Raw genomic sequence first — 24,029 nt, forward strand, 5'->3', positions numbered from 1 at the left:
TACAGTTTGACTAGCTACAGCAAGTATAACACATGCTTGTGAGCAGACTGCCAGAAAAGGAGATGTGTCTGCAGATGCTAACCAATCATTCAGCAGTGCACACAAGTCCAGCAGGGCAAATCTGTACATGCATGTTGGGGAATGTGCTAAACTCATTTCGTTGCACACAGAAATCAATTTTGTCTTTTCAGCTGTATTTAATCTGGTTATGTAAAGAAATAGACAGATCTGGCCTTTCTTTTTAATAATGTTTTAGGATCAGGGTACAAAAACGGTTAATGTATTAATTTTTAAGACAAGTGATAAATGTAATGCAGTAAGCACATCCTACATACACAATATATTTCTCTATATAATATGAACACAGATATAAAATAAGTTATACTTGTTTTTTTTCATCACAGTAGGAGCTCAGCTTATATAAAGTGACAACAGGAATTGGAACAAAATGCTGCTTTAAAGCAACAACAAAAAACAGAAGTGTCCGTGCACGGGTGTGTGAAACAAAATAGGAAATCTAAGTATTTCTGCTAAAATGGGGTCTTGAAAAGAGAAATTTTATAGAGCATTAAAGAGACAGGGAAGGTCTCTTGGCTCAGGGCCGAGGTTCTGAAGGGGATAAAGTGTTACTGTGTGGTGAGGAGGAGGGTAGATGAAGGCTGTTGACATTCAGGTTATATTTGTGGGGGCACAGGTAGTGGAGCATGCCCTGCCCGCTGTGTTCTCTGCTCTCGTGATGGACCATCTACCCGACAGTGCTGTGTTCTGTGTTCTTGTCTTTACAGTAAGAATGGGACCTACTAGCTTTCACTGCACACAATGAGTAAACATCGCTTCACAGGAATGATGAACACCACCGTTGTTCAAAGGCTTTTGAAGGAGAAAACACTATCCACTTGTGAAACAATCAGTGAGCCTGGGGGTAGAGTCCTGGGTTTCTCCCCTTCCAGCCCACCTGATGTCTGACTTCAGTATATTCTCCCTCCGTTTCACTCAGGGTGGTTGTTCTCTCGGCCATACTTTGAAAATAAATCACCACCAGGGAATGGATGAGAGGTACAGGTGCTTGGGAATTCCTAGTGCCTGTCCCATAGTAAATAACGAAGAACTCAAGATGTCCAATTGAGAGCCATTTCAGATTGCTTTATTTTTTTAAGGACAGGGAAATGCTTGTAGAACTTGCATCTGACAGTGAACCGGATTCCTAAAATTCTTAACCCAGGGATTCAGAATTTGGAATTTCTTATTAATTAGGAGGTACTCCTTAATTTGGCCAACAGCTTGGAGTCCTTTTTGTGGCTGCTTCTTTGCTATCAAGGATCTGTCTCATTGGGTTTGCAAGACCAATAAACAGCACAATGTGCAGTCAAAGCTCAGGAGTGACACTGGTGGTTAGCAGATTTCTGTTAGCGCCAATTCCACTCTCAAAAGATGCAGCCCACTTGAGGTTTTCCTTCTATCCTGCTTACCAGATAATCCTAGTCTCAGTGTCCTTTCTTCACCTTCATGTTTACAGACTACACATTAGAAAGCAGGGACATTACACTGGAAGAGTGAATTGCATATCATCATGAAGAATGATTGGACTTTTTTGTTCTGCTTTAGTTTTTTCTTCATACAGCAAAATAGGTATAAATTGAAAGGTGACCTCACATCTAAAGGTATAATTTAAGTAAACATGTTTTTCTAGATCTTTCTCCCCTCCCTTTCCCTCTCCCTTGCAACCTTCCTTTCATTCTGTTATTTTCCTTTTGGATGGAGGGAGGAGATGGGAAGGTAGCTCATTTGGCAGCTCATGGCCCTCCAACTTGACTTTAATGAGATGATTTGCCAAGGCAAACTCCTCATCATCCAGCATGCCATCTTTGTCAATGTCAGCCAGTTTCCATATCTTTCCCAGCACTGTGTTGGGCAGCTTAGACCTTACCATCTCCTTCTTGGCATTGGCACCAGTTATTTTACCATCAACAGGTGAGAGCGTATAGAAGATCTCATCATACATGGGCTTGTCCCTGGCCACTACCCACTCAGCATCATCAATCCCTTCGCCAGCGCCTTCGCCGTAGCCATGGCCAAACGGACCATGTAGCGTGCCCTCGAAGGCTCCTCCCTTCACCATCTGGGTAGGCCGCTGTGACTCCTCCTGGCGTACAAGCACCATGAGCTGGGCGATGTCGTTAGCCAGCATATCTTCCACAGTCTCCAGCAGCTTGCTCTTCAGAGGCTGGAACTTGCTAAAATCTTGGGCCTGCAACTGATCCTTAAAGTGGGACAGGGGAGCAAGAGGTGAGTGACGTGGTTGTGCACAGGGCAGTAACAGCACAGCGTGGGCTCTGCCTCAAAAAACCTACTGCAGATGAGTGGGGAGCACAGCACTCTCCTCTGACAGCCCTGCTCCTCAGCATGTGATAGGGTTTCCCTGGCTGGCCTTGCTCTTACATGTTCTTTCAGTCCTGCAGAGAATTATCTCCCCTGCTTACAAAGTGGGGCTGACATGGCACAGAGAAAGGGAAGTGATTTACTCCAAGACCTGGATGATGGCCATATGCGAGTAAGACTTCCCTTCCAGGCCATGTACAAGTGTTCTTCTTGGGAACCAAATTGTTCAAAGCAAGCTGGTTGTGTAGCTCTTGCTGCATCTTCTAGCTGGTGCTCTGCATTTTGCCCCCCTACACACACACTCCGGTAAAGAAGTGCGACTTTGGCAATAGACTATTTTACAGGTAAATCCCTTGTTATCATGCAGTGCATCTTTCAGATGCCATAGAGACAGTAGAACTTCACAGAATGACTCCATTTTTGTGCTTTTTCACAGCTAAGCAAAAGTGGTTTGAGCAGGGACTGCAGAAAACTCTCTTCAAAGAGCTGTAAAACAACCTACAACTTCATCCTTCACCCTACCCATTAAATCCAGTCTATTCACTCCTAATGGAGTGGCATAATTATTTTTTAAACATTGAAACACATTTTAACAAGCAGTGAGTGGGATCTTCTATTGGGTACACTCTACAGACCTCATTCTGAAGAACTTAGGTGAAATATATTTTTATTAAAAAAGATGAGCAACTGCTGTGTTTTCCATAGGGAGCTTATAATGGCTTCAACAGCCAGTAACTGCAAAGAGGTTTCTGCTTGGACTGAAGCCACACAGCAACGTAGCCTTGCCCAGCATTGTTCAAGTATACAATATAAGGCCCTGATCCAAGGTCCTTTAAAGTCTTTGACTTGTATGAACACTGAATCAGGCCTCAACTTTGCAGCTCAGAAAAACTGCTTCCCTGCTTAAAATAGATAGGGAGCTTTAAGTTTTCACTGCCTCCTTCATCCCCAAGTCTTTCTAGAAACAGAGCAAAGTAGAGGACAAAAAGATACAGCTCCTGAGGAGATGCATGTATATAGGCTTCTGGGAAATGTATCTTTTTATTTAATATAGATTAGCAGTATTCTTAGGTCTAGAAAATCTGAAAATGGAGCCTGGAATTAAAAATAAAGAAAAAGAGAGCAAATGATTTGTTGTCAAATGCTACTTAGGCAAAGACTTGAGAAATGAAGGCAGCTGTAGCTTCACATGAGCTCCACGTGCAAAAAATGTTTATGCCTAAACATTGACTGCACACAGTTCAAGGCTCATTCCAAGACCACAACAGGCCTTTCACACAGGCAACGATAATAAAGGTCTGTATTGTGGCTTCTGTCATATTCCCTGCAGTTACTCTTTCCTTGTATGTTCGGTGCTCTGGACAAGATACCACCACTTACCTGCATCTTTCTCAGATTAGGGAAGTCTCCTGGTGAGATCTGATGTTCCCGTTCAATGCGGGCATAAATCTCCCCCAAGTTGTTAACAAGCTCTTTCTTTTTATTGTCTTTCCCAAACACGGAAGGCATTTCCTTCTTTAGAGAGCTGATGATGTAGGCATGGACCTGAAGGGCATTAAATGATATGGAATGAAAAAGACAGGTGCTAAAGAACACATCATGGTTTTCCCAACAAACAGTACCTGTCTGTAGGAGTCAACCCATCTTGTCCCATCCTGAGGAGCAAGCTTAGCTCCTCAGCACGCCTGTATCTGCTGATTATCACTCTAGTGCTAAGTGCTGCTCAGCTGTGTCCAAACATACAGGTTCTAGAACTCCAGACTTTGTTTAATGTAGGAATGAACCTTTGACTTACATGACACTATGCTACTGAGTACTCTGGTACTCTGTACGAGGACTGTACAGACCCAGAACAACCGCTTTCATTAAATTCAGTTTATATTATACTTCCTGTTAGCACTGGTGATTCTGGAAGGCAGAATCTATTCTAGTATCCCCAGCAGAAGTGACTGATGGCAGTGAATTTTATATGAAATATTCTGACACATCTTTATTTTGTGGATGCGGGGGTGGGAGAAGCTTTTTCTCTTTCACAGAAAGCTTTTGGGCATCTTTCAGTCTCTCTTTCTCAGTTGATATGGGTCTGCTCCCTGTGCTCTGGAGAGCTTAACTCAGCTCATTCTAAATAATCAGAAATAGAATTTCTGGCAGTGCCCTTGATATATACGTGTGTGTGTGTGTATATATATATATATATCTTTCATGTTTGTGGAAGGCTTATCTGCCATTCTTGTCACTCTCCATGTCCTCTGCATCCATCTAGGTTTCTCTCTTTAAGGCAAAAGACCCCCAGACTCTTACTTCCCTTGGTGTGTGATTCTGACACAGGGAATTGGTTTTAATTCTCAAGTTGCTAGCACAGTGCAGCTGCTTTCTACATCCCCTCAGGTGCTACCTTCTTTGATCTGTGAGCAACTCTTCACTCAGGCCAGTTATAACTGATGCACTAAGCAAAGGAGGAATATTCTTCCTTGACGTGCATAGGACAAACACACTAGGCCTCTGAGTGAAATAAGAAGGGGAAGAAGAGCAGTAGGATCCACCAGCTATGCAAGCTAGACCAGCCAAAACCACTTTCCCATACCCTGTGTACTGCATACGGCCCAAACTGAGTGCCTGGGCTCTCCTGTGCTAATACCCACCTTGGCCAGCCGTGCCCGCTTGATGAGATCATTCAGCTTCCTTAGGGCTGCGTTGCGGGGAAGGCTCTGGATATCCCTGAACAGGTCCTGCTCCTCTGCTTCAAACAACTTCCGGTTGTCAGGGATGAGCAACGGATGGGACCAGAAGGAGCCGATATAGACCCTGATGACCTCAGGAGTGTTGACAATCTTTCCCAGGGACCACATAAGGGCACCGTACACCCTCATCAACTGCTGGGTCTCTATTTGGTCAGCTTTGTTGAGAACAACTCTCATCTTGTCCTCGTGGTTCTTCAGGGCCTTGATGACCTCAGAGAATTCATCTGAGATGTCCAGCTTGTGCGCATCAAAAAGAAGAATGATGCGGTCAACCCGCTCCGCAAACCACTCCAGGACAGCAGCAAAGTCGTAACCTACAAGGGATGGAGGAAGAGCAGAGATACACATGCACAGGTGTAGAGAAGCCTGGTGGTCATACCTGAATCATGCCATCTGAGGGTATGCTTGCAAAGAGAAAGCTTTCCCCTAGCAGCTCAAGTAGCTTGATAAAATGAACAAGAAACCTCATTCTTTGCCACAAAGAGGGTAGAGAGGGAAGTGCTCTTCATTCTGAAACATCTAAGACTTGCACATTTAAGGATGGTTCTCATCTTCTCCAGATTAAGAGATCACCCAGGAAGTCCTGAACTCGTTACAAATGCTTTGTTCAATTGTACATCTTAGGCAAACTGCTATGCTCAAACAGCTACTGCAGAAGTTTTGCATGTAACAAGACAGGGACGTCTAATTTCTGAATTACTGGCCATCAGCAAAGCCTACAAATGCAGCAGAAAGCTAGATAATTAGTATTTGCACCCAGACCGGTTTGAGATTTATATCTCTACTGCTTAATAACGCTCAGGTCTAGTCTAGTTGTGTGACTGTCCCATACAATTCAAAGCCCAGGATGCAAATAACCTGTCATGGCTGAGTAATCATCCTCTCACATCTGCTGCATGTGCACGAAGCAAAATTAATTGTTTACTTTGCTAAGTACTTGCTACTTAGGCAGTATTGCCATGAACAGCAGAGCTGGACTCAAACTAAACACACTAGTTTCAAATTTCACTTACTTCAGAACTAAGAATAAAGGCACGATAAATAATGTGTGTATGTTTTAAAAATGACAGCAACAAAACAAGCTTTTTTTCCTAGCTGTGTGGTGTTTCTACATCTTTTTTAAAGCCTCACGAAGAGATTGGTGCTCTCTCTCTCTGCTCTAAAAGGCTCTCTTATGCTGTGCAGGACTTGGGGTTATCTGTGTTGCCAGAGTGCTGCACTCTGTTAAGAAAACTGTCCTCGTTAAAACACCTTTACCAGTACTGCTTTGCAACACAGCTTTTTTCCTGGTGGGCAGGAATAATCAGGACAGAGCACGTGCTATTTGCATTCAAATCCTTGAACGTAATTTTTTAGTCTGAGCTTTCATGAATAAATGTATAAGAACTAATTCAGTGCCTTCCCCACTCCCTTTTTTTCCCCCCTCTATCCTCTCATCTCTCCTAGAGCACAAATAATGCATCCTACTCTTTAGATGAGGGCTATGGAAGGGAGGACTGCAGAGCTCTGATCTTGATTTTAGCCACTGGCCTTTTCTATCTTGTGACTTTAAGCAAATCAGGGTGAAACCCTGGCTCTGAAGTCAGGAGCAAAGCCCATGTGAATCTTTCTCTTCAGATACGTGAATTCATGTTAGGTGTTTGCTACTAAGAACTTCTTTACAACTGCAAAGTACTATTACGAGGCTGTGTTTTGTCTCGGTTATAGTTTGCTCATAACAAACAAACAAAGGGGTGAGAGGAGACAAATGTGCTCTGCCATTTAAACAGCTTGCCCTGCTTTCTTCCATGGGATCTACAGAAATCATAGAGCAGGAGGCCAGTGGGTTGTCACTCCATTAATGTGCGGTGGTGTCTTTTCCATCAGCAACAAGTGATACCGGTCCCTAGCTCTTCACTCACCTCACATTTGATGCTGAGAGCTTCAGAGAATTCAGCTAGTATTACCTTTAAGAGAGACCTGCTCAACAGTCAATAAACTGTATTTATATGACTTGTCCAGTCCATGTGTCTGACCTCACACGTTCTCATGAATCAGACCTTATAGTTGAAATAAAGTTGGTTCTGCTTGCTTTCAGATGTCAGCAGTCTTTTAACCTTAGAGATTTTGCCTGTAAGGAGCTCATCTCCATAGGTCTAACCATGTAGCTGTTTTAAAGCTATCTTTATTTCTTTTCTAAATTGCACTAGGACACGCTGGCAGCAGAACAGCATCAATCCCAACACCTTATCTCACTTGGACTTGGTTCAGGCTCTAAGTTCTCCCTCTGAGGAGATCAATGGATTTGTAACTGGGGGAAAAAACACTAAAAACACTAACTTTGCTAAACACTGGATGCACATCTATACCTAATGGTCAGTTTGGCTTGGGCTGTGCTGGAAATCAGTGGCAGGATAGCTTATTCTGCATATGCAGACATACAGCTTGCTCTTTCACCATGGGAACAGTTAGTGTGACTTTGTTCAGAGAAGTTTGTGCGTTGAATCTTATGAAGTCTCCTTGACTGGGATGCTTTTTGTCACGCTGGCATGTGTTTGAATTGCACCATGACTGCTTTTCCTAGCCTTTCCTTGAAAGATCAAAGGAGAAACTGAGTCATACTCTCTAGGGCACCTAGTAATGTTACAGCCATGTCCTGTCTCAGACCAACATGGATGGTTTCCCTCCAGCAATACAGTAACAACTGCTGCTAGGCTCTTCAGGGTGTTTAGCAGGGGCTCGGATGAGGTGGGGAAGGCGTCTGCATCTGACACTCAGCACAGCTTCCAGTGATTCAGTAAAGGTAGGGAGTCATTTGAAAAGAGGAAAGAAAAAGAAAAAGTGGCATTGTAGTTTTGGTATTAGCGGAGGACTTGGGAGGCTGAGGTCTGCCCATTGATCTGCCTGGTTCTCGGGATTTGTCTAAAAGGATCTTTAGTTGCTTAGCTCCATTGATCTGTTGATTTTAAGATGTGTCAAGCCAAGATCTACAGCAGCACTTTAGGTATCTGCTCTCTGAGTGTCTATTTCTTATTCACAGACAAAAATGTTGCTCTACCCAAGAAGAAAAGGGAATTAATATATGCTGGGATCTCCATATGTTCCTAGCTGCTAGCGTAACATACAATTAGTCTAGAATGTCCTTGTAGAGTTCATCAAACGTCTAGATTGATAGGCAGAGCATCTTTCTTTCCCAGCTTCTTTGTGTGTTTAGAGATAATCTACTGACAGCTGTCCTGTACATCTCTATTAAGAGAGAACAAAGCCCTAAGAAGTAGCAAATGTTGATGTTTCAGAGCAGTCACAACAGCATGGGCTGACTTACATCCTGTGCTGGGACAGAAACCTGATCCCCACATACTCCTTCTCCTTGTATGCGTCCCACTTTTGGCATTTATGGGAACGTGTGAGGCCTTTCCTCTTGGTGCTAAGCAAGAAACTTCTCTCCCTGTGTGCAGCTCTATGAAGTGCTAATCATACCTGCACTCTCCTGTATGGAGGTACTTGCCAGGAAAACTAAGGTATTTTGCTTCTAAGTGACAGAATTCTTCAGAGATAGAAAAGAGGAGAAAAACTGTGTGTTTTTCCTTTACATATAGTCTGACAAGTGGAAAAGGCAGGCGGGACAGACCTCTGTTTACAACCATCTACTTGGAGTCAACTCTCAGAGCTCTGTGATGGTATTTTCCCACACAGACAGTTGCCTAGAGAATTCCCACATGGGAAATCTACAGGGTTGACTTTCTAGTTTTGCTTTTAGCATATAAAAGAGTAGATCTGGAGCAGAGAAGCATTTGGATAGCCGGAGACAGGGTATAAAACTCTAAGGGGAAGCAAGCTATTAGTGAAGATATTTAAAAATAAGGCTAAACTAATATTTTAATGTTTAGTTCAGAACTCATTTTCAGAGGACTTCTCTATAGCATGGAGAACTCAGGACGTTTTGCCTGGCTGAAACCAGAGCTGGAACACCTGAAAACGCAAGGCTCATTGTGTAACTAAATTTAAGCATTATAGCCTCACTTCATATTTTTTTTTCCCAATTTTTATTTCACAGATGCATAGGGCCCGATTCTACGTTCTTCTGGCAGTTTATTTCAGTGTGAGATTAGACCAAGAACTCATCTTGACCTACTGTCAAATTAGGAGTTTTCCGTCCAGAGTGTCCCTCTTGATTTGCAAAGTTGAATTAATAACTCTGCGGATGTGTTATGTTTTTTTATGCCCTATCTCAGTGTTGTAGAGTGTTGCTAAGGCCTCTCACAAAGGCAGCCAGATTTGGCAGTGTGTCACTGATGGGCGAAGCTATCCACATACCATAGCAGTTTATTGTGAAGTTAAATGGCATTTGGGAAGCCAACTGCTTGCCAAAGTTGCATAAATGCAAAAGAATTATTACAGGGATGTTCACGCAAAATGTGAAGGGGAAAATTTTCTCTTCAGTAATTCCTGGTTGTTTATGGTTACACTTCTGCTGAAAAACATACCTATTTTAACACGCTTTAATACCGCTGATGTGGATTGTTTCACAACCTCCAGAGAAGGCTGTGAAAGAAGAACATGAACAGAAAATGAATCCCATCTATACAGTACTAGAAGAAACGGGCAAGATGAACATACCATTTCCTTCTATCAGATATTCTTTCACGGGGACAGATTTCATTCTGGCAGCATGAGAAGGATTCAACAGATTTAACACAAAGCTGACAAGTCAGATGACTGTCAGTAGATTCATCCTGTAGAGAAAACGATTTTCTTGCAGACACCCTGACACCTAGACGCTGCAAGGCAGACTGTGGCTTTATGAATACTTGTCTGTGCGCTGTTGGAATACCTGGCAGCAAGTATTTAACTAAGATACGGCAGGATTATGCAATTACTTTTCTGTCAAGTCAAAGAATGACACAGTCTTTACGTTGACTCCTTGAAGACAAATGAGACCAGACGCAGCATAAAACCTGCCCGGCTGTAACATTTTAAAGCCATTTAAACCAGCAATGAGTGTGCATGTAACAGTTCAGCATCGGTTTTGTCTGATGGTAAGCACACTACTGAATTTCCTGTCTTGTGGAACTACAGGCACAGACCCTGTGGTGGGGGTCAGGTGGGATGGAACAAGGAAAGTAAGATGAAGAAATGTTGAAAAAATAAAGCTGCTTTTTTTTGTGGCAGGTATCTGACAGCTTGCTGTCATTAATGTTTTAAACTGTGCCACTGCTTCTAGCAATTTACCTCCTTCCTGGTGAGTTTAGTCCCTGGGAGCTCCCTTCGTACTATCCATCTAAATCTGGTGTGTTCCAGAGACTGAAAGCCCACTAGATCACAGCCCTCAAGAGGGAAGTTTTAATACAGTTTCCATCTGTCCCTATCTGTCAACTGATAGATTGGCATTGTGTGTCACGTGTCTGAGGGCAACATCAGAAGAAGACACAGTAGTTAGCTGGAAGAACAGATATTGACTACCTAGAGAAGGAGCAGCTCTCAGAGATGAAATTTAAAACCTATTCCAGGGAGCTAATTACTTGGTTTGTGTTTTTAAATTGCAGAAGTGGGTTTGGAGGCTGGGTCTAGCTGGTAATTGTGATGGCCTGCTGGAAAGCATTTCAGGGAAAAGACTCTGTCCAGGCTGAACAAGCAGCCAGTCCATGCTGGAAAAGGAGAATGTACCAAGAGGAGCAGGTGCCTCCTGAGTGTGGCAGATAGCTGTAAGCAAAGGAACAGTAAGACAATGTGATGGTCAGAGGGAGGAAATAAAGGAAGGAAAGGAGGAGGAAGTGCTACACGAAGTGAGTAGGACACACAAAGTGAGTGGGAAGCAAGCCAGGGGTGGCTGTTGTGAGGGAGGGATGGTACAGACGTGGGTGACTGTAAGGTGATAGAAACCGAAGCAGGGGAGGGTAGAGAACAATGATTTGGGTAAGTTTCTGTGAAGGTGAGGAGCTGGTTAAACCAGCCAGGAATGGATTAGAAAGAATGATGAAAAGAGAGGGATGGATATTGCATATACCTCACTGAAGCTCATCCTAAACCATCTTTGTGAAAAAGCTGCTTCCTTTCTGGGAGTGGCTGCCTTCCAATGGGATATAAAGAGATTTATGTAACGTGTGTCTGTGGGTGTGTTGGGAAGTAGACAGAAATTCCACAGGATGAGAATACTTCTATGAATGATGTCATAATTTCTAGAGCAGGTTTCTAGAGCTTGCTGATTAGTTCTGCCTTTGCCTATACCTGAAGAAATCATCTGTCCTAGAGCTGGTGATTCACAGCAATAGGAGCCACATGCTCCAGTCAGTGCTCTGCATGTCCTCTCCCTCAGTACCAAGAATTAATGGAAATGTTACATCCATTTTGGAGGCTTAAAGGTTTCCAAAGCAAAAGTAAAGGGACTCAGCTCTCCATAGCAAATCTGCATAATGTTCTTAGCTAGGAAATGTGGGCTGGTGTCAAATTTCTAATACTAACATTTACATGAATAAGTATCTGGAGTGGCATACCAGGGACTTTGGCTTTCATGTTGTCTAGAGCAATGGTTTCATGCTTGAGAAGAGACTAGGAGACTGATGAGGCTCCTGCTTTATGTCAGTGGAAACTAAGTGAAATCTCACTAGACAAGTTCAATTCAGGTGGACTAAAACTGATGAAAACGTTGTCCAGAGCCAAGTCTTCTTACAACTGTAAGCTTCTATGTACACACGACAGAACTTTTCCCCTTTACCTGTTACTCATTTATATCTTTGTTATTTCACAGAATCACAGAATGTTAGGGATTGGAAGGGACCTTGAAAGATCATCTAGTCCAATCCCCCTGCCGGAGCAGGAACACAATTTGTGGCAGACGGACTGAGCATCTCATGGTATCTAGGCCAATCCTCAGAACAGTCCATAGCCAGATTTTGAGACCTCAGGAGGTATCTGAATCCAGGCTAGGTTTTCCAGAGATACCAATTTTCCAGAGCAGTGCTGATGCACTGACAGAATTCCAAGAGGTTTTTCACTATAGTGTCCAAACACAAAGTGAGTTCTCCCAATAAACAGTTTGAATCTTGGGAGCGTTCATGCTTGAAAATCAGGTCTGCAATGGCCACCAGTATTGAGTCTTCAGGTAACCAACCGATAGTTGCTGCCAGTGACGAGGAAACACGCTCCTCCTCTGCTGTTACTCAGGACACTGCAAGAGTGCATGATGTGCAAAAATAATGCAAACTGAGATATTGTTGGGCATGACTGTCCTTCCTTAATGGAGGAGATACTTAGGAAATGTCTGGAGTGCACAGGGGACAGACGATAAAATGTACAAATTCAACAGTTCTAAAAAAATCAAACTTGTTTGGTTTAAAAAAAAAAGGCCATATATTAACAGGAGTTAAAAGAAACAGTAAATAAATAACATAGACCTTTCTATTTGCACAACTAAATACTTAATCTCATTTCTTCTGCATTTTATTTTTTCTCTTCCAGTTTTGGAAACGCAAAACATAGCAGTATTCCCACCCCAAATCATGGGGACAGCTCCTCTCTTTCCACCTCTCCCTCAGACAAAACGAACTCGGTCTCCTCTAAAAAATATATAATCTTGAGTTTTTGTTGCATCCTACTTTCAGGTTAGATGAGTTAGTCAGGCTAGTGGCTTCAGATATTTCTACGAATAAAAAGGGACAGATGTGTGCAGGTTTTCTGCTCATTTTTGTTCTTACAGGAAGCACAGAGCTATGTCACTGTAGAACTATGTGACTGCCTTTCAGTGGGACAGCATGTGTGTGAGACTATGCTAAAGTCAGGGAAGTTGGCAGCGTTGCTACTGCACTGTAGTCATGGAAGTGAACTGTGAGGCCACAACTCATCACACTGCACTTTCACCCTCCCGGGTGGAGTGAAACACAAATAGTCACAGGGGACTATTATAGCAAATGTTTGAAATGCCTCCTTTTTTAAATGCTTTCAGGGTATATCATACTGTTCCCAGAACACGTGACAAAACTCCTAAAAAAAACAAAACAACAACAACAAAAACACAACTTGTTGCTATTGGTAAGAAAGATCAAGAAAGAAGATCCTGGCAGTTACAGGCCTGTAAAATTATGGAGAAGATTATTCTGGGAGTCACTGAAAAACATCTAAGGGACAACACAATCGTTGGTCAGAGCCACCATGGGTTCACTAGGGAAAGGTCTTATCTAACAAACTTAATTTCCTTCCACGACAAGGTCACCCAGCTAGACCAAAGGAAGCCAGTCGATGTGATCTTTCTGGATTTCAGTAAAGTATTTGATATTGTCTCTCACAGTATCCTTCTGGACAAAATGACCAGACTATAGTTAGATAAAAGCCTAATAAGACGGGTGAACGATTGGCTGATGGGTCAGGCCCAGAGGGTTCTTGTAAATGGGATTACATCAGGCTGGCGACTTATCACTAGTGGGGCTCCCCAGGGCTCCATTTTAGGACCAGTCCTCTTCAATGTTTTCCAAAACAATTTGGATGAAGGACTTGAGGGCTTTTTGAGCAAGTTTGCGAATACCAAATTGGGTGGAGCTACTGACTCTGTCAAGGGTGGGGAGGCATTGCAGAGAGATCTGGGCAAATTAGAGAGCTGGGCAATCACCAACAGTATGAAGTTTATGAAGAGCAAGTGCTGAATTCTGCATCTGGGAAGGGGCAACCCTGGCTATACGTACAGACTGGGCAACGAGACACTGGAGAGCAGCTCCGCAGAGAGGGATCTGGGGGCTGTGGTTGACAGCAAGCTGAACGTGAGCCAGCAGTGTGCCCTGGCAGCCAGGAGGGCCAACCGTACCCTGGGGTGCATCAGGCACGGCATCGCTAGTCGGTCGAGGGAAGTGATTGTCCCGCTCTACTCTGCGCTGGTGCGGCCTCACCTCAAGTACTGTGTGCAGTTCTGGGCACCACAGTACAAAAAGGACATTAAACTGTTGGAGAGTGTCCAGAGGAGGGCTACAAAGATGGTAAAGGGTCTAGAGGGGAAGACATATAAGAAGTGGCTAAAGTCACTTGGATTGTTCAGCCTGGAGAAGAGTAGACTGAGGGGAGACCTCATTGTGGTCTACAGCTTCCTCATGAGGGGGAGTGGAGAGGCAGGTGCTGAGCTCTGCTCCCTGATAACCAGTGACAGGACTCGAGGGAATGGCTTGAAGCTGCAACAGGGGAAGTTCAGGCTGCGTATCAGGAAAAGGTTCTTCACCGAGAGGGTGGGTGGTTGGGCACTAGAACAGACTCCCCAGGGAAGCGGTCACAACACCAAGCCTGCCAGAGTTCAAGAAGCATTTGGACGATGCTCTCAGACACATGGTCTGTTTTTTTTTTTTTCTGTGGTCCTTCAGGGACCCAGGAGATGGACTTGATGATCCTTGTGGGTCCCTTCCAACTTGGAGACTCTATGAGTCTATCGTACCCTAAACATTTCATGAAGTGGGAGAACATTATTCTGCGATTCTATGATAACATCAGTTCTCTTGGTGTTTGCTTTCTCTTCCAACTACGGCTGTTCAAAACATAGTCTGAGAGCTCTGCAATTGCCCAAGACTGTTATTCATTTACATTTTTCCTTTCACTGTCAGGCTGGTGAGTAACTAAATATCCCAGAGTGAAGCTACTGGTAACTGGGAAGTTTTCCTTTCCAAGAGGGAGAACAAGGCTAGTATGTTTTCCCTTGGCTATGGGAAGCCTGGGCTGCACTGCAGTCAGCAGAATGGAACTGGGTGGAAGGCTGGAAAAAGGCTGGAATAGCATGTACTGGAAAGAACATGCCCTGATGAGAAGGACTTGAGGGTGTTGGTTGAAGAAAAGCTCAATGTGAGCCAGCAGTGTGCGCTTGCAGCCCAGAAAGCCAACCATATCCTGGGCTGCATCAAAAGAGGAGTGGCTAACAGGTTGAGGGAGGTGATTCTTCCTCTCTACTCTGCCCTCGTAAGACCCCATCTGGAGTACTGCATTCAGCTCGGGGTCCCCCAGCACAAGAAGGACAAGAAAGTATTAGAGTCAAGAAGAAGGCGAGAAAGATGATCAAGGGACTGGAGCACCTCTCCTATGAAGACAGGTTGAAGGAGTTGGGGTTGTTTAGCCTGGAGAAGAAAAAGCTCCAGGGAGTCCAGCAACTTTCCAATACCTAAAAAGGGGCTATTTGTCAGCGGGTCCTAGCGATAAGAGAAAGGGGAATGGCTTCAAACTAAAAAAGGGTAGATTTAGATTAGACATTAGGAAGAAGTTCTTTAATGTAAGGGTGGTGAGGCTCTGGAACAGGTTGCCCAGAGAAGCTGTGGATGGCTTGGATCCCTGGTGGTGTTCAAGGCCAGGCTGGATGGGGCTTTGACCATCCTGGTCTAGTAGTGGCAGGGGGACTGGAATTAGATGATAGTTTAAGGTCCCTTCCAACCTAACTCATTCTTTGATTCTATGAAAGAAAGCTGCTGGGGAATGACACTGACAGTCCTCATCTCTTGACTGTGACCTTGTGCTCATTGCTAATAATGCAGGAAAGGGAGGAGGTGACATACATCGGGTGAAGATGAAGTGTTCAGCATGTATTCAGGAAGCATGACCCTAAAACAGGGATCAAATACTATTTGGCAATGGCTTTGTTTAACTTGGCAGACTTGGATCTGCTTAGCTCAGGGCGTGTGTAGGTCAAGACTGATGGTTAGCAGAGACTGTGAAGCTCATTGTCCAGGGATGCACTGCTACTGAAGTGCCTGAGCTGCTGTTACCAGGTGGCTCAGTTAGTGACTGCACAAGATGATGAATTATGAGTAAGTCCTAGCTCCTGTCTTGGTTCTGCTGTACTGAATGACCTGATCCATGGTCCTCCCCTTTGTCCTCATTTATTTCAGTGCAGTTCCTCCCTTTCTCATCTTCCATCCCACCAGGATGGTGAGGGCTCATCATGTGACACCTGAACAGTGCTTTGTAAATGGATAGCATCTGTATTGTTACCAAAACTGTCAGAGTAACCGAGACTGTGCTGCTTTGGTACATACAACTCTCTCTCCTATAAGTATCTCTGCAGCCTGCTGTTGCAATAAATTAAAAAAAAAAAAAGGACCTGGAGTGAGGGACAGGGCAATCTGATGACATTCTTTATATGCGAACAAAGTATGTAATAAAGACCAGAGGAGAAATGGTTGCTCTCTAGGCAAGGTGAGTACAGAAGCAGTGATAACCAGAATGCTTTGTGCCATGGCATCCTGGGAATACTTCTCACCAGGCTTGTAAATGTAAATCTGTGTATCCTAGGGATCTAGCTACCATACCCATGATACCACGGGTGCCTCTCACAAAGGAGCATACAAGTCACAGGAGAGCGGTATGACAGACCAGTGCAGGCAGCTCCTTGGCTACACCTTTTTACCAAAATCTGAGTACAGCAGAAGCTGTATCAGTGCTGGTGATCTCATGGCATGTGCAGGAGATGTGGATTTCAGATGACAGATTGCATCCCCCCTTCGCTGCTTAACAGGCCTAGACCTGCACGTCTGCTAGTGGGAAACAACATGGGCTGCTCTGTGTGGGGAAGGTGGTGCATATGAGATCACGTAGCGTTGTCCTGGAAGAGAGCCAGGGCAGAGTTCTGCTTCTGTCTTATGTGGCTTTCCTTGGAGGAAAGCTTGCCACCCCTTTGCAAAGCCCAGCTGTATGAAGCTGACTGCTGCTGGCTTTAACACAGGCACACTGGTGCTTCTCAGTGCTGCCTGCCCACTGGGGGAGGCATTGCATTTATCTGCCGAGTTAGCCTTTACAACAGCAAACAGGCAGTGAAGTTAAGTCAGTGTAGTTCAAACAGATGAGAGGCTTCAGAACCTGGTCTTGGCCCCTGAATCGTTCCTGGAAAGACAGCTTCCTTGTTCCTGGTCCCTGAAGCATGGATGCAACAGGGCACATGATGAGCCCTGATGGATTGCTAAGCTGGCACTGTATAGATTAATTAATGTTCTTAATAGGAAAAGACAGACTTCTGACATTCCCATCAAGAGGAATTTCCTATTTTTAGAAATGCTGCTGGTTCACATGGGATGGGCAGGGCAGGAATGCCTGCCATATCTTCTGCATTTGTACTTTCCCTCTCAAATTTATGACAGAAAGCTGCTTTGCTACCCCTTCCCTTCCCTGATTCTCACTGGTACTCTGATCTGAGGGTCTTAAAACATACATACTACTGGCAAATAATGGGGGTGAGCAGAGCTACCCTCCTCCCAACAGTTAAGGAACTGGGAAGTCTCCTGGGAAACCTCTCCCAGGTTTTGCTACATTCCCAAGTGAAATCTGAGCAGGCTGGAAGGTAGAGAAGGCCAGAAGCATTTTGTTGCATCAGCAGTTTTTGGCACTGTCTTGTTTTCTGTCTAGAAACTGCATTATTGCTCTGTCTGCCTCCAAAACCAATCTGCTGATCAGGGCAGCTGGCTTACAAGCCTAGTGGCAAATGTACCAGCCTCACCACTTTTTTCTGTTTCTCTGCCATGACAGCCAGAAGGCGAGCACTCCCTTTCAAACACTGGCTTCCTTGAGAAAAGCTTAAGCTAATCCCTGGCAACAGTCCTTCCTAAATTTAAGCACCTCAGCCCTCTTCTGACTTTCTGCTCCCTGGGCTGGATCCCCTGCAGACAGAAATCAATGGAGCTCTTCCAGCTTCAACAAAGTTATGTTGATCTAAACTGGATGAGGAGCTTGTCCTCTAGCTATTGAAAAGCCATCTGATGCGGCCCACGTGACCAGCTTTGGGCTGTCCTGGATATGTGTGAGGATCTCACCTAACCTGTACTTTGGGCTGTTCCCTGATGCTTAGGGAGGTGTTTGTTGCCTTGGGTTGAAGTGCACCAGTGACTTCCCTAACAGCACACAACTGTGTATCAGGTGTATTCTGGCACTGCTGGTATTTACTCATGTGGCCATAGGAATGGGACACCAAGGCCCCCGGGAGACTGATGGAGAAATTTTGCCAAACGAGTAGCAAGAAGTACCAGTACATTTTGCAGGTGGATATTTTTAGTACTGGAAGTAGCTGGAAAAGAGGAAAATCTTGCAATGTATGTCAGGACTTGAAATGATGAGGAGAGCTGGGAAAGGGTTTTGGAAAGCCTTTTTTGCCACTTGAAATGGGTCAATTTTGACTCATACGTGACGTTTTTTTTAAAGAAAGTGAAAAAAATTGGTTTCTCCTAAGCAAGTTTTCATCATAATAATAGTTCCAGAAGAGAACTGTGCACTTCCAGTAGCATTTTTGACTGAAAAAATGTTTACACCATGTAATTTAAGCTTTGATTGTCTCTGCTTTGAAACATTTTCTGTTGAAAGGAAGAATTCTTGCACACCTCTGACGGTGTCTGCATCTTGCTACCTCTTGTAGACTGTCTGGAAGGAATTCATGATCTCCTAGCAGTGCTAAGACCCACGCTGGAAAAGCTTAATGTGAGTCTTCAACTAACTCTAGCTATCTTTTATAGCTTTATTGATGCTGCTTTAGTAGAGCTTCCTATGGTGGAAGATCCCAGTAAAATGAACAAGGGCTGGCTCTGTGCAAGGTAGTTCCTCAATGAAAGAGAAAAGGAAGTCTCGAAGAGCAATTTCAATGCACAAGCGAGTTACAAAACTGAATCAACAGAAATCTTATGGGACAGGACACTGAAATATGGGAAAGGCCTCAGTACTTTTAAGTAGCGCCTGTGCTGCTGAAACTTAATTGTGCATTGCTAATCGGCAGTGTGAATGAGAATTGATCTCCTCAAACTCAGACATGTGTCATTATCATGCTTTTACTACTTTCAGCTTTCTTCCAGTAAAATGTACAGTTACCAGCTTTATCTCAGGAACCTGCAAAAAATGTGAGCTATGCCACCATCATCTTACAGAGTAAGAAAATGACTGCAAACATGAGGTTCAAAGTATCAAGATATTGTCCACTTCAGAGGGTCATCCTGAGCCACTAAGAGACTTTGAGCTATTCATCAGTATTAGTATATGAATATCATTTAGTATCGCCACGGTTTCCAGATTTGCAACTGCAACAAGGAACGTGAGTGCCAGCTTAGACCTTATCCAGTCCAGCATTAGATTCAGGAAGCCTGGGCAGTGTAAGAAACCCACTAGGCCAACTGGAAAGAAACGAGGTTGATTGCCATGCAAACCTCGCCTATGGCTCATCAATAGGTCGCTGAAAGCAATTGCTTCTGCAAAGCAGATAGGTATTATTTGACACTTTCTGATGGGAATCTGTTCTACTAGGGAATACCAAACAGATATAAGTATTGCTGACACTGTCAGCAACCTTACCTGATAGCACTTAAATTCTCCGTAGCAGATAGCAAATCAAGTTCTAAGGGACATCAGTAGTCATGCCGTATCTCTGAGAGGCCCCTACTATTGTTTCTGTCTAGAATTTGTACAGCTTAAGAGGAAACTCACATAGTCCATTTGATTTTAACTACTGTGATTTGGAAAAGAACTGAACTTGGGACTTACCTCTGCTAATTCTCTGCTTTTCTCCAGAAAGGATTCCTGGTGTATCAATGACACTGATGCTCTCTAACACAGGGTTAGGTAGCTGGGCACATACAAACCTGTGCAAAAATAATTAGGTTTAAAATAAAACCAAAAAAGTACTCATGATGCATTGAACATTACAGGCAGCATGGGACAATCCAGGCTCTGATCTCAAAAGCCTTCAGCTGGAGCTACTCTTGATTTAAAGAAATGAAAAAGCTGCCAGAACTGAGCACTTTCTCTGATTATTTTGGCTCTTCTGGAACATGAATCTCTGTCATGACCTATGACGTGAGTCATTTTTTGTGTGTCCCCAAAACTATGAGAAAAACAATTTAGAAATCCAGAGGTTTTTTTTTTTTTGCTGTTTATATTTCAGCAAGAAGTGGTATTTCTTTTTCTTCATTCTCCAGCAGTGACCTGAACTCAAGTGAATTGAAATTAGCTTGTTTAAATAAATCAACCAAGTTGTAGTTTTGTCTACTTTTAAATTTGGTCTTAGAATGTGTGCTATTCTTGCACCATGGAAGCAACATGAGATCTCAAGAATCTGCTTAGGCTATCTTCCTGCTTCAAGGCAGGGTCAATCAGATGTTTGTCTGAAGTATTCGTCAAACCCATAATGATGCCGATTCAACAGCCTTTGCTGGGAGTCTACTCCATTTCTTAACTGTCCTTACAGCAAAATCTTTTTCTTAACGTCTAATCTAAATCTCCCATGCTACAATGCATTTTAGTCTCAAACACAGTAGATTAGTCTCCAACACAGTAGACAAGGAAAATGGCTTATTCTTCCACTCTTGTAGCAACGTACACCTATTGTCGTCGCATCTCCCCTCAGTCTTTCCTCTAAAGAAAACCAGACTCTCTTCCATCTCTTTCAGTTCTCTGTAGCTGCCTTTCCAGTTCCCTTTCTAAGTCACAGAAGGCCTTTGCAGCTTTCCTTCTGATTCTTCTCAACTTGTTCCACGTATGTCTTCTGGCACAATGACCCTAGTTGATGTGGTATTCCAGCTGTGACTTTGCCAGTAGTGAACAGATTAGATGAATTGCTCCTTCTCTCTTACATATGACAGTCCTGTTTGTGTGTCTCAGGAAGATATTTACTTCTCATAGAAGTATGACACTGTTGACTTACACTAGGTTTGTAATTCAGTCACTCATTTCCCCTCCAGAGCTTCATTTCTGCGCAATTCCTCTTTACCTAGTTGTTCATCATCTTATGCCTACACAGGTCCCTAGCTGAGAAGAGTACCTTGTGCTTATTCTTATAGGGCTGCAGCTCATCTCTTTCAGTTGCTGCTAACAGCAAAGCACAGCAAAAACCTATCTGCTTACATGGCTCCTGGTTGCGTTTTGTGGACAGCCTTTTTGTGACAGCATTCCGAGCAGCTATAAATATATGTGTGTGTCTACGTATGTATGCATATTAATAGGCTGGTGTAACACTGAGGCATAAAAAAATGTTGCTGTGGGAGGAAACAGAACCACAGGAAGGACTGGAGTTGACATAATGGCCACTAGATGCAGTCAAGGCAGACAGAGCCTCTGATGGTTCTGATGAAACTCCTGCAGCGATGAACTCCTTCAGGCTATGCCACAACCTCACCCCAACTTTTTCCACTTGTAGGACTCTAAGATCATTCTGACAAGAATGAATCCTTGTGGGTCAGCTTAGGAATGAAGGCAATTCTCTATCAGATATTTCAGTCCAAATATTTCAGCCTCTTTCCACCATCCACAGCTCGACAGGTGGCAACAGGGAGCATCTTTGAACACGTAACACCTTGTGTAGGAAATGGGGCTGGCTTAGTTCTCCTGTTACGTGCCAGGCTTAGAAGCAGAGAACAAAGGCTCCACAGGTCACAGGCAAGGGGATCTTCCATAGTTTCTCTAGGGAAAGTACTCTACAGGAAATTGCAGATAGAAGGTCAGAGGCTAGCTTAGTAAGTGCATTCTGGCTCTGTTGGCGATGTTCTTAAGGATGCTGTCTTCCAGCTGTCCCCACAGAACTGCGGATACCTCAGGGAGCATGATCCAATTCTGCCCTGGACCGCACTAAGGGATGTGTGTAGTGCCAAACTGGACTTTCATTGCCCCTACAGGCAGAGTATGGGGGTGAAGAAAGAATTGTTATCCATGATGTCTCCTGTTGCTGACAAGAAAAAAGCAGAAACGACTCTACCTTAGCTCCCTAAGACAGACTACCAGGGTCAGGAATAATCTTGCAACCATCAATCAAGCCAACATGATACAAAAGCAATGGCTGATATTCCTGATTTTGTGCCAGGCCCTTGGTGCCAAACAAGCCTTCCTGATAACAAGGTGCAGCCTGTAATCTCTCTGATGGGATCCCTCCAAAGCTGGGATACTGCCAGCAGAGCTTGAGTGAGGAAAACAAGCCCTTCTCTCAATGCCTAGGAAGCACCTGGGGCAAGAAGAGGGGGAAAGGAGACAGGGTCAGAGCATGGTACTGCAGAGCTCTCTCTTTTCATCCCAAGACAGCTTGTCAGCCCCATCTCTGGCCTTACCCTCATGCTACTAAGCCTGTTCTTCTTAGCCTGTCTTCTTTTGTCAGTTCAGAAATCGTTACACCATTCTTTTTCTGTCTGCAGAAAAGGGGTTAGTTAGCTGTCATGGCTACTCTCTGCATTGCTAGCGGGACTGCACTTCAGCTGCTGCTGAATCACTGCTGTGCCCCTCTGCCCTGCTGTCCTCACATTGAAAAGGAAGAGCAGGAGGAGAGAGCAACAGCACAACATGATGCAGTGAACTAGGCTAATGGATATGTAGCAACATCAGAGATCCCTTGCTGTATTAGGAGCAAACTGCATTCAGGATGTGTCAATCAGTCCAGGTGTGCTTATTTTTTTGCACTCCGTGCCTGGCCTCATTGCTCCTGATGTTGCTTCTCTTCTGCAGTGAACTGATGGACGGGTGCACATGTTTTGGGCCCTGCAAGATGCTGAAAACTTCTCAAAATCTGTCTAGTGAAGGACCTTGTTGTGGTATTTGAGCCTGTGTTGTGATCAGATATTGCTTCCAGGGTCACTGTGAGGCTTTCCGCACAGTAGTAACTCCAGCTAGGTCCCTCTTCTCTCATCAAGCTTCTCCCCATGTTTCTCTGCAGGCCCATGCCCTTGCCTGCCTCGCTGCAGCCTACACCAGCATTCCTGTGGCTAGTGGTGGTAGGAGACAAGGCACTCTCCGGACAGACACTCCCAAAGCCCGGAAGTCAGAAAAGGAGTCTAACCCCAGCTTTCTTGGTCATCTGGCTGTCATCTGGCTGAACAGCTGCCATGTTTGCAGTGTCTCCCACCCTGTCTTAGCAGGGAAGGCACCAATGACAGGTGTAGTCAGTTTGTTCCCATTTCCCTGCTGTAGCACAGTCTGTGCTCCCCTAGGACATGGGTGTGTGCTTCTGGCTTCCTGCAAGGCCTAGATCCAAAACTGGATGGTTGGGCGAGGTCTAGGGAATGGAAAGGTTATATTCCTGATGTCACGGGGCTACTGGTCAAAGCCCCTGGACAGTTTCCTGTAGGAAAGAAGCACCTTCAGAGCTGTTACCAAAATATATGTAGGTTATATGTATGTGGCCTCAGAATGCAGAGACATTCAAGTAATTATGAAAGAAATGCAAGAAAGCGAAGATGTGCATATTGTGCCAGTTCCACTCTACTGACTTCACTGGCTGAATCTGGTTGGACTGTTTAGCTTCAAGGAACTGAACTGACTGCAGAACGGAAGAAGCTAGGAATATAAGAACAAGGGACAATGAAATGTAATGGAGAGTGTTTACCTTTAGACTCCTACAGCATGAACGTGACAGGCTGTGCTTTATTCTTTGTTTTGTTTGTTCAACTAAACTGAAGTTTTGGCCCACTTGACTTTATTAATCTGCCCTTCAGTGAGTGACTGATGCATGCCTGGTAGGACCGGGGTGGCTCTGTAATAGCCATGTGGATAGGGAAAAGAAAAGGCAGAAGAAGAGTAATGCCTTATCCTTTTAAATTGCTAGCTATGCTGCTCATTAATCTTAGCTTTATACTCCAGAGCAAGTTTTTGATTACTGACCTGTTCAAAAAGGCATTGCCAAAGGCATTGAGTTTCCTGAATGGTTTTTTGGGATCCACCACCAGTGCATTTCCAGGAACAATTCCTTCCACATCTCCTTGCATAACTGCTATAAAGGAGTCAGTTGTAGGCTCTGGTCCAATCCTCATTCCTGGGAAATCCTGCTCCAGCAGGTACCTGTAGGTGAAAAAAACAGGGTGTGAGCATGAGATGAGAGCTGCCCAAGTCCTAATTGAGTTGTCCTGAAGATCCCAGTGAAATTATGTAGCTAAACAATATAGATCCTTTCAAGAATATTTTTTAGCACTGTCACTGAATTTTTTGGTAAGTGTCACAGTAGCTTTTCTACTTGGGATCTCCACATTTAAC

At 44.1% G+C, this 24,029-nt stretch overlaps 1 protein-coding gene across 1 annotated transcript in view; it reads right to left on the reverse strand.

Annotated features, from left to right (window-relative positions):
* Window positions 1-227: 227 nt before the first annotated feature.
* The window catches only part of EHD3 (EH domain containing 3), a 29,802-nt gene continuing 6,000 nt past the window's right edge, over window positions 228-24,029 (reverse strand). The window contains exons 2-6 of the mRNA XM_083831247.1: window positions 23,661-23,837; window positions 19,566-19,663; window positions 5,022-5,434; window positions 3,760-3,924; window positions 228-2,260 (exon numbers count right to left, since the gene is read on the reverse strand). Coding sequence (XP_083687373.1) covers window positions 1,733-2,260; window positions 3,760-3,924; window positions 5,022-5,434; window positions 19,566-19,663; window positions 23,661-23,837 — 1,381 coding nt within the window. The 3' untranslated portion in view covers window positions 228-1,732. The remainder of the gene's footprint in view (window positions 2,261-3,759; window positions 3,925-5,021; window positions 5,435-19,565; window positions 19,664-23,660; window positions 23,838-24,029) is intronic.

This window comes from Anser anser (assembly GCF_964211835.1).
Source record: "Anser anser genome assembly, chromosome: 3".
NCBI classification, from domain to species: domain Eukaryota; kingdom Metazoa; phylum Chordata; class Aves; order Anseriformes; family Anatidae; genus Anser; species Anser anser.